This window comes from Prunus dulcis, chromosome 5 (genome assembly GCF_902201215.1).
Source record: "Prunus dulcis chromosome 5, ALMONDv2, whole genome shotgun sequence".
Lineage (NCBI taxonomy): Eukaryota > Viridiplantae > Streptophyta > Magnoliopsida > Rosales > Rosaceae > Prunus > Prunus dulcis.
In genome coordinates this window covers 5,037,791-5,052,568 of record NC_047654.1, presented here as the reverse complement: position 1 = coordinate 5,052,568, position 14,778 = coordinate 5,037,791, and the positions used below count along the sequence as shown (strand labels likewise).

At 38.9% G+C, this 14,778-nt stretch overlaps 1 protein-coding gene across 1 annotated transcript; it reads right to left on the bottom strand.

The window, feature by feature from the left end:
- Window positions 1-10,707: 10,707 nt before the first annotated feature.
- LOC117628881 lies at window positions 10,708-11,754 on the bottom strand. Its single transcript, XM_034361432.1, has one exon. The coding sequence runs from the start codon at window positions 11,752-11,754 to the stop codon at window positions 10,708-10,710; it is 1,047 nt and encodes a 348-aa protein (XP_034217323.1).
- Window positions 11,755-14,778: the final 3,024 nt, after the last annotated feature.

The window sequence follows — 14,778 nt, the reverse complement described above, 5'->3', positions numbered from 1 at the left end:
TTGAGCAAGATTGTTGCAAATTTAAATTTAAACACAAATAATTGAATTTGACAAGCACAATAATAAAGAAATAGGGAAAGATAGATTCAAACTCAGAGTTTTATACTGGTTCAGTCCACCTGACCTACATCCAGTCCTCAAGCACACCACTTGAGAGTTTGATCCACTATCTTGGAAAAACTCATTGCAGGTGGAGTTGAAAGCTTTACACTGTCAGAGCACACCACTCTAATACAAGATGGAAGACACCCTTCTCACCTCACAGGGTCAAACCAACCCTTTTTACAAGTTTGAATGAAATAACTCTCGGAACAAAAGTCTCTCCTATTTGAGAGGGATATACAATTGAACCTCACACAAAGATAACTCTTCTTTATGAGTAGGTGATTACATACGTAATTTTGGACACTATAACTCTTGTATGAATTTGAACAATGAATGGCTCAAGAGAAAAAGATATCCAAAGTATGATGAATGATTGTAAGCTTGGATGAATATGTTGAGTTGTTGTCTTCACCAAAAATCTGAATACATATTTATAAGTATAGAAATATAGTTGGTGGAAAGATAGAGCCGTTAGGAATATAGCTGTTGGGAAATATAGCCGTTAAAAATATAGTTGTTGGGAAGTATAGTCGTTAAAAATATAGCTGTTAGAAAACAGATCCGTTGGAACAGTGTTCAGCTAACCTTATTTCCATTTCCAACATTTAAGTAAATCTTTGTCCTTTTACTTTCATTTATTTTTATATTACTCCATTTACTTAAGTGTACAATGTAAATAAGGAAGTACCCCCCATTTGGTTCAAATAAAAATAATAGAAAATCAAATTCCCACCAAATCAAAATATGAAAAATCGGTTTTAGTTCAACATGCGATTTGGACTAAAATTGAAGGCTTATTAAGTCAATATATACTTCATATAAAATCTCATAAAATCAGGTTTTCTTATTTGATATGTAGGGAATAAAAGCCGCAAAAAATTACTTTGACAAAATGATTATTCTGAAAAAGCATTTTTCATACTTAGCCAAAATTTTGATAAAACAATTTTGCATGTATGATATGAATGCATGAAGGAACCTAAGGTCAATCTAATTTAAGAGCCTTAGATGTTCAATTCACAAAGAGTTTTACAAGAATAACCTAACTCTTCCATATTGAAGAAATATATGCTTGAGTATCGGCTTCTTGCTTCAATGTTCCAAAAGTTTTCCAGTGTGTATAGTGTTTTTGATCTATTTGAGAATACCTGCTCCTTACAACTTATCACACTTGAAATACATTAGATAAATAAGGAACAATTTGTTATCATCAAAATATGCACAATAATATTAAATATCGTACAACTAACAAAGATAAATTTGGAAATGGCTTAGGACTAATTGTTTCTGTTTCCAAATTTGGTATGTCTGATATCTGTTTCTGACCCTAACTTAAATTAGGGCTTTGTCATATAAGGTATGTCTGATTTTCGAAGCCCTAACTTAATCTTCTAATGCTACTCACTTGGAAGCACCCTTTTTAGTAAGGTATCATGGGTTCAAACCTGAAACTAGTCTACAAGTTAAGGTTTTTTTCCACTAGTCTAGACTTGTTGGCCACTTTATTATTAACTTTTTAACCGAAGAAATCCTAAGCCAAAGCATTCCACTAATGTAAATCTTCGTATGGTAAATTTTCTTTGAATTTTAAAATTTTCAGTATTCTCAATTATTTATATTCCACATATGAGAATAAAGTAATTCATTTTATGGCTGCCATCAGTGAACATATTACTTTCGAAGCTTGGAATTTACATTGTTTATTAATTTATATGTGGCACTCTGTCATTGTTAAACCTTCTTCTGTAACAAAATTTATGTCTTCATTAAACTTTTAGAAAATAAATTTCAAGCACCGTGTACAATTTCTCGGATAATGAGATTGATTTTTGAGGTTGTCAAGATAGAATGAACATATTAGGTATTGAACTTGGCTGATATGTATAAATATGCATATTAGGTATTGAACTTGACCATGTTAAGAGCGGCCATATTTAAGCTAATTAGGTGTTCGGCACATAGTGTATTAGTTTAATCTAGACAGTCCACATGATTCATTGGAGTTGTTTGTTCAGAATTTCTAGAGACAACATAGAAATTTTGAGGATATACCAATATGCTGCAATAATTATATCACCTTAATTATTATATTATTATTAAAATTTTAATCTTTCCTCCATTGGTAAACATTAAATGCGGAGCCTTTTGGATCACTATATATACCCTGCTTGTTGGTGCATAAAATTCAGATTTTGCATAAAACTGACATTGTTTTCTTTGGACTGCTATAGTTGGAGGTAAACTCTACTCGGTCTTTGATTTACCAAAAACTAGTTAGAGAGTTAGCATCTCAAGTTAGATTTCTGGTAAATCAAGGATTCGATTAGAGTTTGATTCCATTGAAAAATTGTTTTTTCATGTCCAAAGGGCTAGTATTGAAGATGAGCTCTAGTTGATTAGCAATAATATTGGAGTAATGCGTCTCCTTTAGTTTCCTGGTAAATCGCTGATTCAATTAGAGCTCAATTTTACATGAAGCTACAATTTAACCATGAGGAGATTTCCAGTACATAATTCATCTCTTTCCTTCACTATTTGATTTGATTTGATTTTTCTTATAGAAGGTTGCTCTTGTTGTAGGTGTTGCATCTCATCTTCATATTGTCCAAATGAATCAACGATGCTATTTAATGGGCAGTTGTCCTATGGAAGGAATGACTTTGCTTGCATGCCATGTTGCATAGGCCTCATCATTTGGCCCGCGGGCTCATGGGCCGATGGGGGCTCGCCCGACCCATCGAGAAATAACCCGTCCAGGTCCGTTATGGGCTTTTGGATGGCCCAGCCTGTATTGGGCTAGGCTACGCTGGGCTTGGGTGTCTAAAGCTCAGCCCAGCCCATAGGCCCGGCCCGGTTAAGCTCAATAAAGCTCGGCATGGCCCGCCCACAAAAGCCAGCCCTGTTAGGCCCGCATACATCTATAATTATGTATAAATAAAGGTTTAGGATTAGGATTATATCACTTGAATCACAAACCACCTTCGTTTTGCTGAATTTTATCCTCAAGAATTTACACCCCGAGACCTCTTGGCACTTGAAGATCAACTTGGGATTTATATTCATCATATGCGTACGAGAAGCGAATTTTCTCAATTGAAAGGGATTGGTGCCCTTGCAAGAAAAATGGTGGAGAAAGGGTTGCATAGAACATTTAATTATGTCTATTTGCTTCTGACATTAGCCTTAACTTTACCAGTTGCAACTGCTTCAGTGGAGAGAGCATTTTCTGCTATGAATGTTATCAAAGGTCCACTTCGCAACCGAATGGGAGATCAATGGTTGAGTGATAGCTTACTTGTTTATATTGAGAAAGACGTGTTTGTTTGTATTGATAATGAAACTATAATGGGACGTTTTCAGAATATGAAAACTCGTCGTGAAAAATTGTAATGTGGTTTTTTCTATTAATTATGAATTATAAATTATCGTTTCATTTTTATGGGTTTATTTTGTATAGAAAGTTTTTACCCTTTTAGACGTTGACCCCTGCAAGGAAAATTCCTGGATCCGTCCCTGGGGTCTAGGTCTTGGTCTGGCGATGCTAGAGGTGGAGGAAATGCTATGATGAGAAGGAGTACCCCAAGGGCGCGAGATGAAGCCGGTCCGTCTCGTGTTCCTCGCTGCTCCTGCCACTTCGACCATAACATGCTGCTGATGGAACGTGACCTACTCAAGGAGGATCTGGCATGTGTTGGTGCCCAAGTGACTCACCTTTAGAGTGATCTTGCTAATGCAGATCGCGCTGTGTTCGCCGCCCATTCTGATGGCATACGTGACGGATTTAGACAGGGTATCCACCACTTCCGTACCAAGGCCAAAATAATTTATCCCTACATGGATTGGGATCGTCTCCCCTTGCCGTCAGACTGGCTCGTGTTACTTATGGGTCGCACCTGTAGAATCAGTAGTTTTATGTATTCTCCAACTTTGAATAATTCGGAGGCCTTCCTCCTACAAACATTTCATGTTTTTCCTTTTATGGCCATAATGGCCTAATGCTAGTGTTATGTTTAATCATGTAGTCTTCGACCTTGTCATATGCGCATTCTTATTCATGTTGCTTGATCTCTAACCATGTCATGGTCCCCGATCATGTCGTAATCTCTAATAACTTCTTTAGGATTTCTAATCGCATCCTTGTGCGCGATCTTCAAACGCTTCTTCATGCGTGATCTTCGGCCACGTCTTAACTGCGATCTGCAATTGAACATTTTGCTTTTTGGCCATGGACCTTATATGCCCATGGAGTAGTATATTCATTTTCTTATTCACAAGGTCTTCGACCACGTGGGTTCAAGTAATGCTAATTTAAATAGACATGGCCTTCGACCAAACAGTTCGAATGTAAAGAAAATACGTGTTCCATTAAGCGTTCATCGAACGATGGACAATTTAGGAAAAAATCGTAAATGACAGAAAGATGAAAGCGACAAAGAAATGAAAAAAATCAAATGAAATACTTCCTCAGATGAATTGCGTTCCAAGGGCGTAGTACATATTGACCGCCCTCGATATGCCTCAGCATATAGGCCCCTTTTCCATAAACCTCTGTTACCTTGTACGGTCATTCCTATGTTCGTCTAAATTTTCCTGCGTTTAAGTCCTTAGTATTCTGCATGACCTTTCTGAGTACCCACTTGCCTATTTTGAATTTCCTATGTCGTACTCATTTGTTGAAGTAATTGGCTGCCTGGTTCTGGTAGTTGGCAAGTCGTAACGCTGCAGCTTCTCGCTGTTCTTCAAGCATGTCAAGGTTGTGAGCTAGTTGTTGTTCATTATCATTACTCTCTACCACCAACGTCCTGACTGTGGGTAATCCAATTTCTGTGGGGATGACGGCTTCAGTTCCATATGCCAAGGAAAAAGGGCTTTCGCCGATTGGTTTTCGTTTGGTAGTGTGGTATGCCCATAATACGTTTGGCAGTTCCTCTGACCATTTGCCTTTGCATTGTTCAAGCCTTCTCTTCAAGCAATCGAAGATCGTATGATTAGTTTTCTTGACTTGTCCGTTTCCTTGAGGATAACTCCGGGACGAGAACTGTTGAATGATCCTTTTTCCTTGCAGTAACTTATGAATTTACGGTTATCGAACTGAGTTTCGTTGTTCGTCACAATGGCCCTTGGTATCCCAAAACGACAAATTATATTCCGCTATTAACATGTGTATCTCGAAGTGTTTCCGCATAATTTTTCATTGAAAATTCTAAATGTTGGTCAGCCACATTGTCGACGTCGTTGTCAGTTGGGTCTAGTTCTAGTATAGCATCCACGTTCCTATGATCCATCTTCTGAACAACTTTTCAACTGCTCCCGGCTTTAGGGTCATCTAGATACACAATTTGTGTTGCCATGTTTGCCAAAATGTAAAGGTCGTGATCATACCAAGTTCTGTTAATGTTCACATATATTAAGCCATGGTCAATTTTAACACTTCTCGGCCTATTTGGGTTGCTATCAAACCATCGACACTTAAACATGATCACTTGGTATCGATCTTTGTAAAGCAATTGAAAGACAGTTGTGAGTTTGCCATAGAAATCAATGTTCGTACTTTCGGCTCCACCTAGGACATGGACACCACTGTTTTGCGTACACAACTTGTCATCTCGTGCAGCCCCCAAAAATTTGACGCCGTTAATATAACAACCCGAAAACAATTCAACGCGAATCGGGCCGAATGCCAAGTTATATAACTCATCACTATAAGTGGGGGAATTCAATGATTTCAACTTATTCACCTAGTATAATACAAAACCATTCACATGTTAGTCTGACAAAATTAAATACTACAATTTATATTTGTCAAATACAAAACACTTATAACTTACAGAATCCAAAAACCATTATGGAAACAATTCACGGTGTTTCTGGGCAACTAAATGTGATGGATGTTCTCGCTTCATCATCTCTTCATGCTCATCTAAGTATGCCATTATCTCATCACAATTGTTCAGTACGAACCAATCCGCTACCTCCATGTCATTTCTAGAAAACGACTCTCCTCATCCAGGATCTCCAAAGGGTCGTGCGCTTTGGGCAAAAACATAAAGTTTTTCCTTTCTCATACCTCCGTCGTTATTGCGCTGAGGACGATTGAAAGCCGTCTCCACATCTTTTAAATACATTTCACAGAAAGTAAGCGACTCATATTGAACCCAAGCCTCTATAATTGATCATTTGGGCTTCGCCCTGTTGCGTACACTTTTTTCAGCTCTCCGAGAAGCCTGTCAAAATAAAATGATATGATACAAATTAGCAAGCATGTGATAATGATGCATACACAAACGATAAAGATTATATACCTTTCTATTAGATACATCCAGCGATAGTTGACAGGACCAGCAAGCAATGCCTCTTCTAACAAGTGAACCATCACATGCATCATACTTGTGAAGAAAGCTGGAGGAAATATCATCTCAAACTTGCATAGGACTTGGACAATGTCATGGCCCAACTGAAACATGTCTGTCTTTCGCAATGTTTTTGCCGTCAGTTGGGAAAAAAATATGGACAACAACATGATTGGCTTCACAACATCTTCTAGCAATAGATGTCGAATACCCACAGGAAGTAGGCGTTGCATAACCACATGACAATCATGGCTCTTCAGTCTAGTAAATTTACCCCCCTTAACATTCATGCAACGTGCAATGTTAGAAGCATACCCATCAGGAAACTTTACAGACGATACAAACTTTAGAAACTCTTTTTTGTCATTCGGTTTCATAGAAAAGAATGCAAGATCCCTTCTAGCTTTATCACTGTCCCTGTTCATCCATAAACCCCTTCGTATGCCCATTCTTTCCAAATCAAGACGGGCTTTGATTGTGTCCTTTTTCTTGCCCTCGATATCTAGAATCGTGCCCACCAATGTGTCAAATACATTTTTCGCAACATGTATCACATCTAGATTGTGCCTCAATTTGAGTTTCGACCAATATGGTAGCTCAAAAAACATAGGCTTGTGAGTCCAGTTCATATGTGTAGAAGGTCTGGTCCGACTAACTGTTTTTTCCGAACGGAGCAAAATCCAAACGGTTAAGCTGTTCCAAGATCTCATCACCGGACCATTCTCTAGGTCTGAGGCTACGCTCTGTGTTCCCGTCGAACTCTTTATCTATTTTTCACCACTCGTGGTCCCATGGCAACCATCTCCGATGACTAAGGTAACAAACTTTTCCCGCATGCCAACCAGAAGTTACATCTTCCTTGCATACAGGACATGCCATATAACCCTTTGTGCTCCACCTAGAAACTATTGCATATGCTAGAAAATCATTCACAGTCCACATAACTGCTGCCCGCAAAGTGAACATCTTCGCAGTTGATTTATCGTACGTGCGAACACCGTTTGTCCATAAATCCTTCAGCTCATCAACCAGCGGCCTTAAGTAAACATCGATTGACCTCCCAGGATCCTCAGTTATCAAAACAATCATCATCATGTATTCTTTTTTCATGCATTTCCAAGGCGGCAAATTATATGGGAATACGAAAATCGGCCAAGTGCTGTGGTGTTGGTTTAGAACCCCATACGGATTGAATCCGTCAGTGGCAAGTCTCAATCTAACATTTCGGGGATCAGCAGCAAACTCGGGGAACGTTCGATCGAACTCTTTCCATGCCTCCCCATCTGCAGGATGCCGCATCACATCATCGCCTACCCGTTTTTCCTTATGCCATCTCATGTCTGTGGCAGTATGCGTCGACATATACAATCGCTGCAACCTAGGTTTTAGGGGCAGATAACGCATGACTTTTTGTGGGATCTTAGTCGTTCTATTCTGAGATGTCATTTTGAACCTCGACTCATTGCATATATGGCATGTATCCAACGTTTCATGCTCCTTGTAGAATAACATGCAATTATTTTTGCAAGCATGAATTTTTTCATAACCCAATCCAAGACCATTCAACACCTTCTGCGCGTGTTTATGGTCTTTCGGCAAACAATTGTCCGTCGGAAGCATTCTCTTGAAAACCCCTAAAAAGTAATCGAAACACAGGTTCGACATACGATACTTTATTTTTCCGTGCATTAGCTCTACAATGGCCGTGAGAACGGAAAAGCTCTCGCACCCCGGGTATAACTCTTGGTTGGCATTTTTTAACAGTTTTTCATACTGTTCAAACTCTGCGCTGTCTATTGGTGTAGGCATGTCATCTTCCCTTTCGTGATTGATGTTGGTCGATGCAAATGGAAAAGCATCCTGTATAATATCCATGACTTGATCATTAGGATCCACAATAGGTTTAACACTGTCCATTCTTATGGCATTTGAAGACGAAGCATGGTCTAATTGTTCCCCATGAAGTATTCAAATGCTATATGTCTCAATCATTCCATTCCTTACTAAATGAAATCCAACATTTTCAATTGTCTCCCACAACGTGTTATTACACCTCCTACAAGGACATCGGATTCTAGTTGCACCCGGGTTGTGTCTACATGCAAACTCAATAAAATCCTCGATTCCATCCAAGTATTCGTCTGCGCATCTATTCGGGTTCTGTATCCACCTTCTGCTCATAATTCCTGAAACCACAATTACAACATAACAATCACAACAACTTCATACGAAGTTATAATGTCACCTTATGCCTCCGGTAAGGGCCCTATCTCATTCGGGAATGCATAGTCCTGTCACGTAACCTACGGCTACATGAGATTAGATTTCGACATGGAGAACGTACCGAGATGACACCGAAATCTCCACAATCGAAACCTAATCATGTAGCCGTAGATTACGTGACAACACTATGCATTACCAAACTGTCCAAATAGTGGGACAATTCAAGAATTAATTGGACCGCAGTCATGCTTTACGCATCCATGTACAAAATTCAACTAATCTCGAACGAGAAACTAAATGTTACTAAACATACACATAAAAGTACGAAGTTAATTAAAATTAACTTCGTACATCACAACACATTGTGCTACGTCACGCACAGTTTAACAACATAATATAAATATAACTTCACAAAAAAAATATACACATAACAAACTAACTTTAACATTTTTAATATATAAAACGAATAAAATACCTTGTCAATCGTTCTCCACCAATCGCTAATTACAAATATCCCTAACGAGAACAAAATTAATAGCGTTAGTACGAATTTACATTAATACTTATAAACTAACGACAAAAAATACTTACCCAATGAACGTACTGAATTTCCAGCAGAGACAGCGGCAGAGAGGTTGAGAGAGAGGCAGAAAGGAAATTTTTTTGCTTTCTGCCTATGCTATGGCAGAATTCTGATATGAAGAAGAAGGACTTTGTGCGACGAACCATAAATTTAGTCGCGCAAAATGCAGTCGCGAAAAACCATTTTTCCGTCGCGCAAAAACTTGTCGACAAAAAAACTTTTGCGCGACGCATGACATTTTCGTCGCACACACTTTCGTCGCGCAAATTCTAGATATCGTCGCTTAAAAACAAAATAACGTCGCGTAACATTTAAGTTTCTTCGCGCAAGAATGTATCGACATCTGCTTTAAACGATGAAATCTAATTCGTCGCACAAAAAAAAAAATCCCCCCTCAATTATTTTGGCGCCAAAATAAAAATATCCTTCGTTTTCTTCCGCGACGATAAAAGGTTTCGTCGTGCTAAGTTGTCTTTTGCGACGACACCTGTCGTCGCACGAGTTTTCGCAGTCAATTAACCTCACCTTTACTCGACGAAGTGTCCCATCGTCGCGCTAGGTTTTCTTACGTGACGATTGCTCTCGCAGCGCAAGTGTTTGGCGCCAACAAAAAACCCGAGTTTTTTTTCGTTCACTTTGCGCGACGAATGTGTATATCTGTCGAGCTAAGAGATTTTGCCCTTCGAAAACTTTGGTCGTGCAAGTTTTCAATTTTTTGTGCGACGAAACTTGTTTTCCGTTGCTTTATTACATTTTGCATGACGAACATGTATTCGTCGCGCAAATAGTAAAACGCAGTAGTGAAAACCTCTCCAGACAACTCTTTAGCACCCTAGCTTGAGTAGAATTAGCTTTAGCAAAGAGAACCAGATCATCTGCAAAAAATAAGTGAGATACAGCTTTGCCAGATTGAGAAGATTTAACAGGTTTCCCCACTCTTTTTTTAACAGAATCCCCAATAAGATGAGAAAGTTTCTCAATACACATCACAAAGAGATAAGGAGATAAAGGGTCTCCTTGTCTAATGCCATTCTTAGGAAGAAACTAATCCATAAGCCCACCACTCATGCAGATTTGATACCTCATAGTAGAAACACAACTCAAAATCAATTTAGTGACACGACAAGGTAACCCCAACTCCATTAACACATGCTCAACAAACTTCCAATTTAATCTGTCGTAAGCTTTAGACAAATCAATTTTCCAGGCCACAAAGCCTTTCTTTCCCTTAGACAGCTTAAATTTATGCATCAACTCCTGAGCAATAAGGATGTTGTCTGTGATTTGCCTACCAGGCACAAAACTTACCTGGTTAGGGCTGATGATATGAGACAGAATATGTTTTAATCTAGCAACCAAAACTTTGGAAATAACTTTATAAAGGGTATAGCAAAGGCTTATGGGTCAAAAATGCACCATAGTCTGCGGGCTGTCAACTTTAGGGACCTAGGTGATTAGAGTATAATTAAGCTTCTTTGGGATTCGACACTCCTTAAAAGCATTCACCACCATTTGAAAAATATCATCAACACATTGATTCCACTGACTTTGATAAAAGCAAGCAGGGAACCCATCTGCACCAGGGGCTTTAAGCCCACCAATATTAAAAAGACTAGTCTTAACCTCAGTCATATTAATTGGTTGAACCAAACCATGCAGATCAACCACATCAACAGGGGGGAAAAGGTTAGGGGGATCAATCACATAGTCACCAAGAGAAGTAGTAGAAAAGAGATTGGAAAAATGGTCCACAGCCAAGATTTTTAAACTGTTAGCCTCCTCAATCCAAATACCATTAGCATTCTTCAACCTTTCAATCTTATTTCTTTTCCTTCTTATGATAGTAGTAGTGTGGAAGAACTTGGTGTTTCTATCACCATCTTGTAGCCAAGTAATTCTGGATTTTTGTTGCCAAAACACAGCTTCTTGCTGAAGAACATTATTAAAATCATCAATCAAAGAGGTTTCCAAATTACTAAGAAACCTATTAGGCCCCTTGCATAAAGCTCTCTGGATACCAGCAATTCGAGCCAACAACCAACTTTTTCTTTGGCGCAGCTGTCCAAAAACATTGATATTCCAATGTTTAAGACGCTCAATTAAGGCAAAAGTCTTCTCCACAGCTGTACCATCACCAGGACCCCAAGCTTCAGAAATAAAATCATTAAACTTCTCATGATGAAGCCACATCGCTTCAAATCTAAAGGGCCTTAAGGCAGGGGAGGCTGAAAAACACGAAGTAAGACAGATCTTAATAGGGTTATGATCCGACATGGTTCTTGGTAGATGTCTCACAGTGGCCTCAGCAAACAACCGCCTCCACTCCAAATTACATATAGCTCGATCAAGCCTTTCAAAGACTCTCTTATTATTCCAAGTAAATTTACGGCCCGAGAAACCCAAATCAATCATAGCATTGCAATCAAACCAGCTTCTAAAACCTTTCAATCTACAAACAGGAACTCCTCCTAGCTTATCATTCACATTCAACATTTCATTAAAATCACCAGCAATTAACCAAGGCAAATGCTGACAATCAGCGATAAAACTTAGATACTCCCATAGCTTTGCTCTTTTAATACCTCAAGGGCTAGCATACACAGCTGTAAACAACCAAGGAGACTGGCCAGGCCAGGCCACAGAAGCAGAAATAGATTGGTTTGAAGTCCCCAAAATATCAACATGAACTTTAGTGGCATCCCAAAGCAACCAAAGACCACCAGAAAAACCAGTAGCATCCACAATTTCAAAATTAGAAAAACCTAGGGATTGAGCAATAGAAGTAGCTTTACCACCGCTTATACGAGGTCACATATGAACAAGATGTACATATGATGAGCATGGATCAAATCCATCATATTAGTCTTGAATTTTGTGCTAGCAGCAACTCGAACATTCCAGCAGACAATATTCATAAAAGCAAGTAGAAAGGTAAGAGGACCCCAAGGGCTAAACCCTTTATTAAATACCAACAGTCATTCCTCCACCGTCGTTGAAGGTATTGCCTGCCAAGTTCTCACCACATAGAATAGCTTGACCTTCCAAAAGATCCATTTTATCAGCTTGACACAAGCTATCAGAAACATTAGAGTTCCACGTATCCTTATCACCCTCAGAATCAGTGCTCAACACACTACTAGCATCTTTCTCACTTATATTAGGCGGTTGATGACCAAAGATGTAGACACCTTTCTCATGGTGACTCTTTTGATCAGTGACCCAACTAGTGACTTGATCATTAACAGGGCTAGAACAATCAAACTTCTTTCCCTTAACAACCATCTTTCCAATACGAGTTACCTTTCCTGAAGACATTTTTGAAGGACCACCACCTTTCCTGAAACTCATATCACCAGGGACTTCCCCTCAAAAGGCTTATTGGAGATATCATTCAAAGCACTTCTAAACATGGGCTTAGAATTCTTGGTTTTAGTCCATACTTTCTTGCCATGCTCCACATCAAGAAGAAATGAGCTATTAAAATTGGACTTGTCTTGCTCAACAAACACATCACTAGCCGCCTCATCTCTTCCAAAATTGTCACTAAGGTTCCTAAGTGCATCAAAACGTGAGCCCTTAACCTTTGCACCAAAACCCTTACCACTAGAGGCTTTAAAATCAGGCTTAGGTCGCCTGCGAGATTGAACATTCATCCATGGACCTCTTAAACCAGAATCAGCCAAAGGATCATTCTCACTAGCCCCAGCAGAACCAGTTTTCATTTTATCTGAATCATCACCAATTGTACTCTCTGTGTTCACATCTGCAGGCACCTTAACTCTCAACTCACAATTTTCTCGTTTATGCCCATATCTTCCACAATGGTAACAAATATCAAGCAAACCTTCATACTCAATGTTGTACCAATTTTGATTGATTTGTACAAAAGCCTCCAAGGGTTTAGTTAAATCTAACTCCACACACAACCTAGCAAACTTACCACGATTCTGGGCCGTGGTCAGCGAATCAATTTTTAATAATTTGCCCAGCATATTACCAATCCGCTTCAAGGACCAAACGTCAAAGCACTCGAGTTGAATAGCCGAGACCTTGAGCCAGGCTGCCATACGGGTAATATGAGCAGTGGCTGGGCAAAAACCCGGTCTCCATTTCTGCATTACCAGATATTGTCCCACTACGATCCAAGGACCACTAGTCAGAACAAAGTTTAGATCCTCTTCAAGATCAAATTTCACCACATAGTAATCATTAACCAAGTCTATCAACTTCCATGCCCCTTTCAAACTCCATTTCTGCTATAATCTAGCATGAATATAATTATAGGTATGAGATTTACCTACAATTTGATAATCAGAGCATTTCTCCAAGGCTTACATAAGCGATCCATAGCCCGATCAGAGAATTGAATACTTGGCCCATTCTCCATGAGAAATAAGAACATCTTCATCATCATTTAAATCATCATAATCAGCATCAAGGGAACTGATATCAATTCCCACATTTTTCTCCAAACTGACCTTGTTCATCAATTTGTCACGAAAGCTTTCAGCTCCAAAAGTTGAATTCGGCGTAGGACCATGTTCAGATTCAGACATCACATGCTCCATCAGAGAGGGATTGGGCTGATCATCCATATTGCACACAGGGGCGCACTCATCTCCAACCCGAACTCGCTTCATTGAACGGTAGGTTTTAAGGAAAACCCCTGGCGATCCTTCCTCCATAATCAAAGAGGGTGTACCCCAAGTAGAACCAGCAACAAATGACTAAGAACAAAACCTGGAAGCCACCGTGGCCTCCAGTACGACGGAGTCAAAAACGAAAGCGCAGATCTAAAAAACTCAGAAAATTTGACCGCGCGTGGGGCGCGTACCAAAAACTCACTTAGCTATTTTATCACTTGGGATAGGTGGTTATAGGGTAAACGTTACAACTCTTTAAATTGTCTATCCACCATGGCCTCACAAACTACACTCATGCTGTAAATGTCAAGTGATTCTCAGTTCCTCTACTTTCCAATGCTCAAGCTTTATAAGATTTGTAAGTGTCAAGTGATTCTCAGTTGTGATCGTGACTAGGTTCATGTCATTGTTATTGGACATATTTAAGTGGTAGTGTGAATGAGAAACCTCACTTTAGTTCAGAATATTGCTTGTAATCAAAACAAAATGAAATCTGATTGAAAAGCATTTGTAAGGCAAAATTGCACAATCAATCTTGTGAACCGATTATGCTAAGCTCATGAACTTTGATGTTTCTAAATCATTAGTAATTTAATTTGTTTTCCTCCACAAGGAACTGTCTCATACCTAGAAAACACTTGTTTCCAAATTATATTCTTTAGAAAGCACTTGTTTGTGATACGACTCCCTTATTTGAAATCAACCAAAAACAACAAATTAATGCAAACATTACTCAACTTCAAATAAATAAATAAATCATGGAGGCTTTTGGTAAACAACTTATGCCAAAGAATTATGTATGCCCTAATTTCTGGATCTAGAGATTTGGTAAAATTATCCTTTAAAAATAGAAATAAGATTTAGATTCATAGGG

What these genes read in the sequence shown, in the direction of transcription:
- LOC117628881 (XM_034361432.1), bottom strand. Translation starts at nt 11,754, where the DNA reads ATGTTGAATGTGAATGATAAGCTAGGAGGAGTTCCTGTTTGTAGATTG.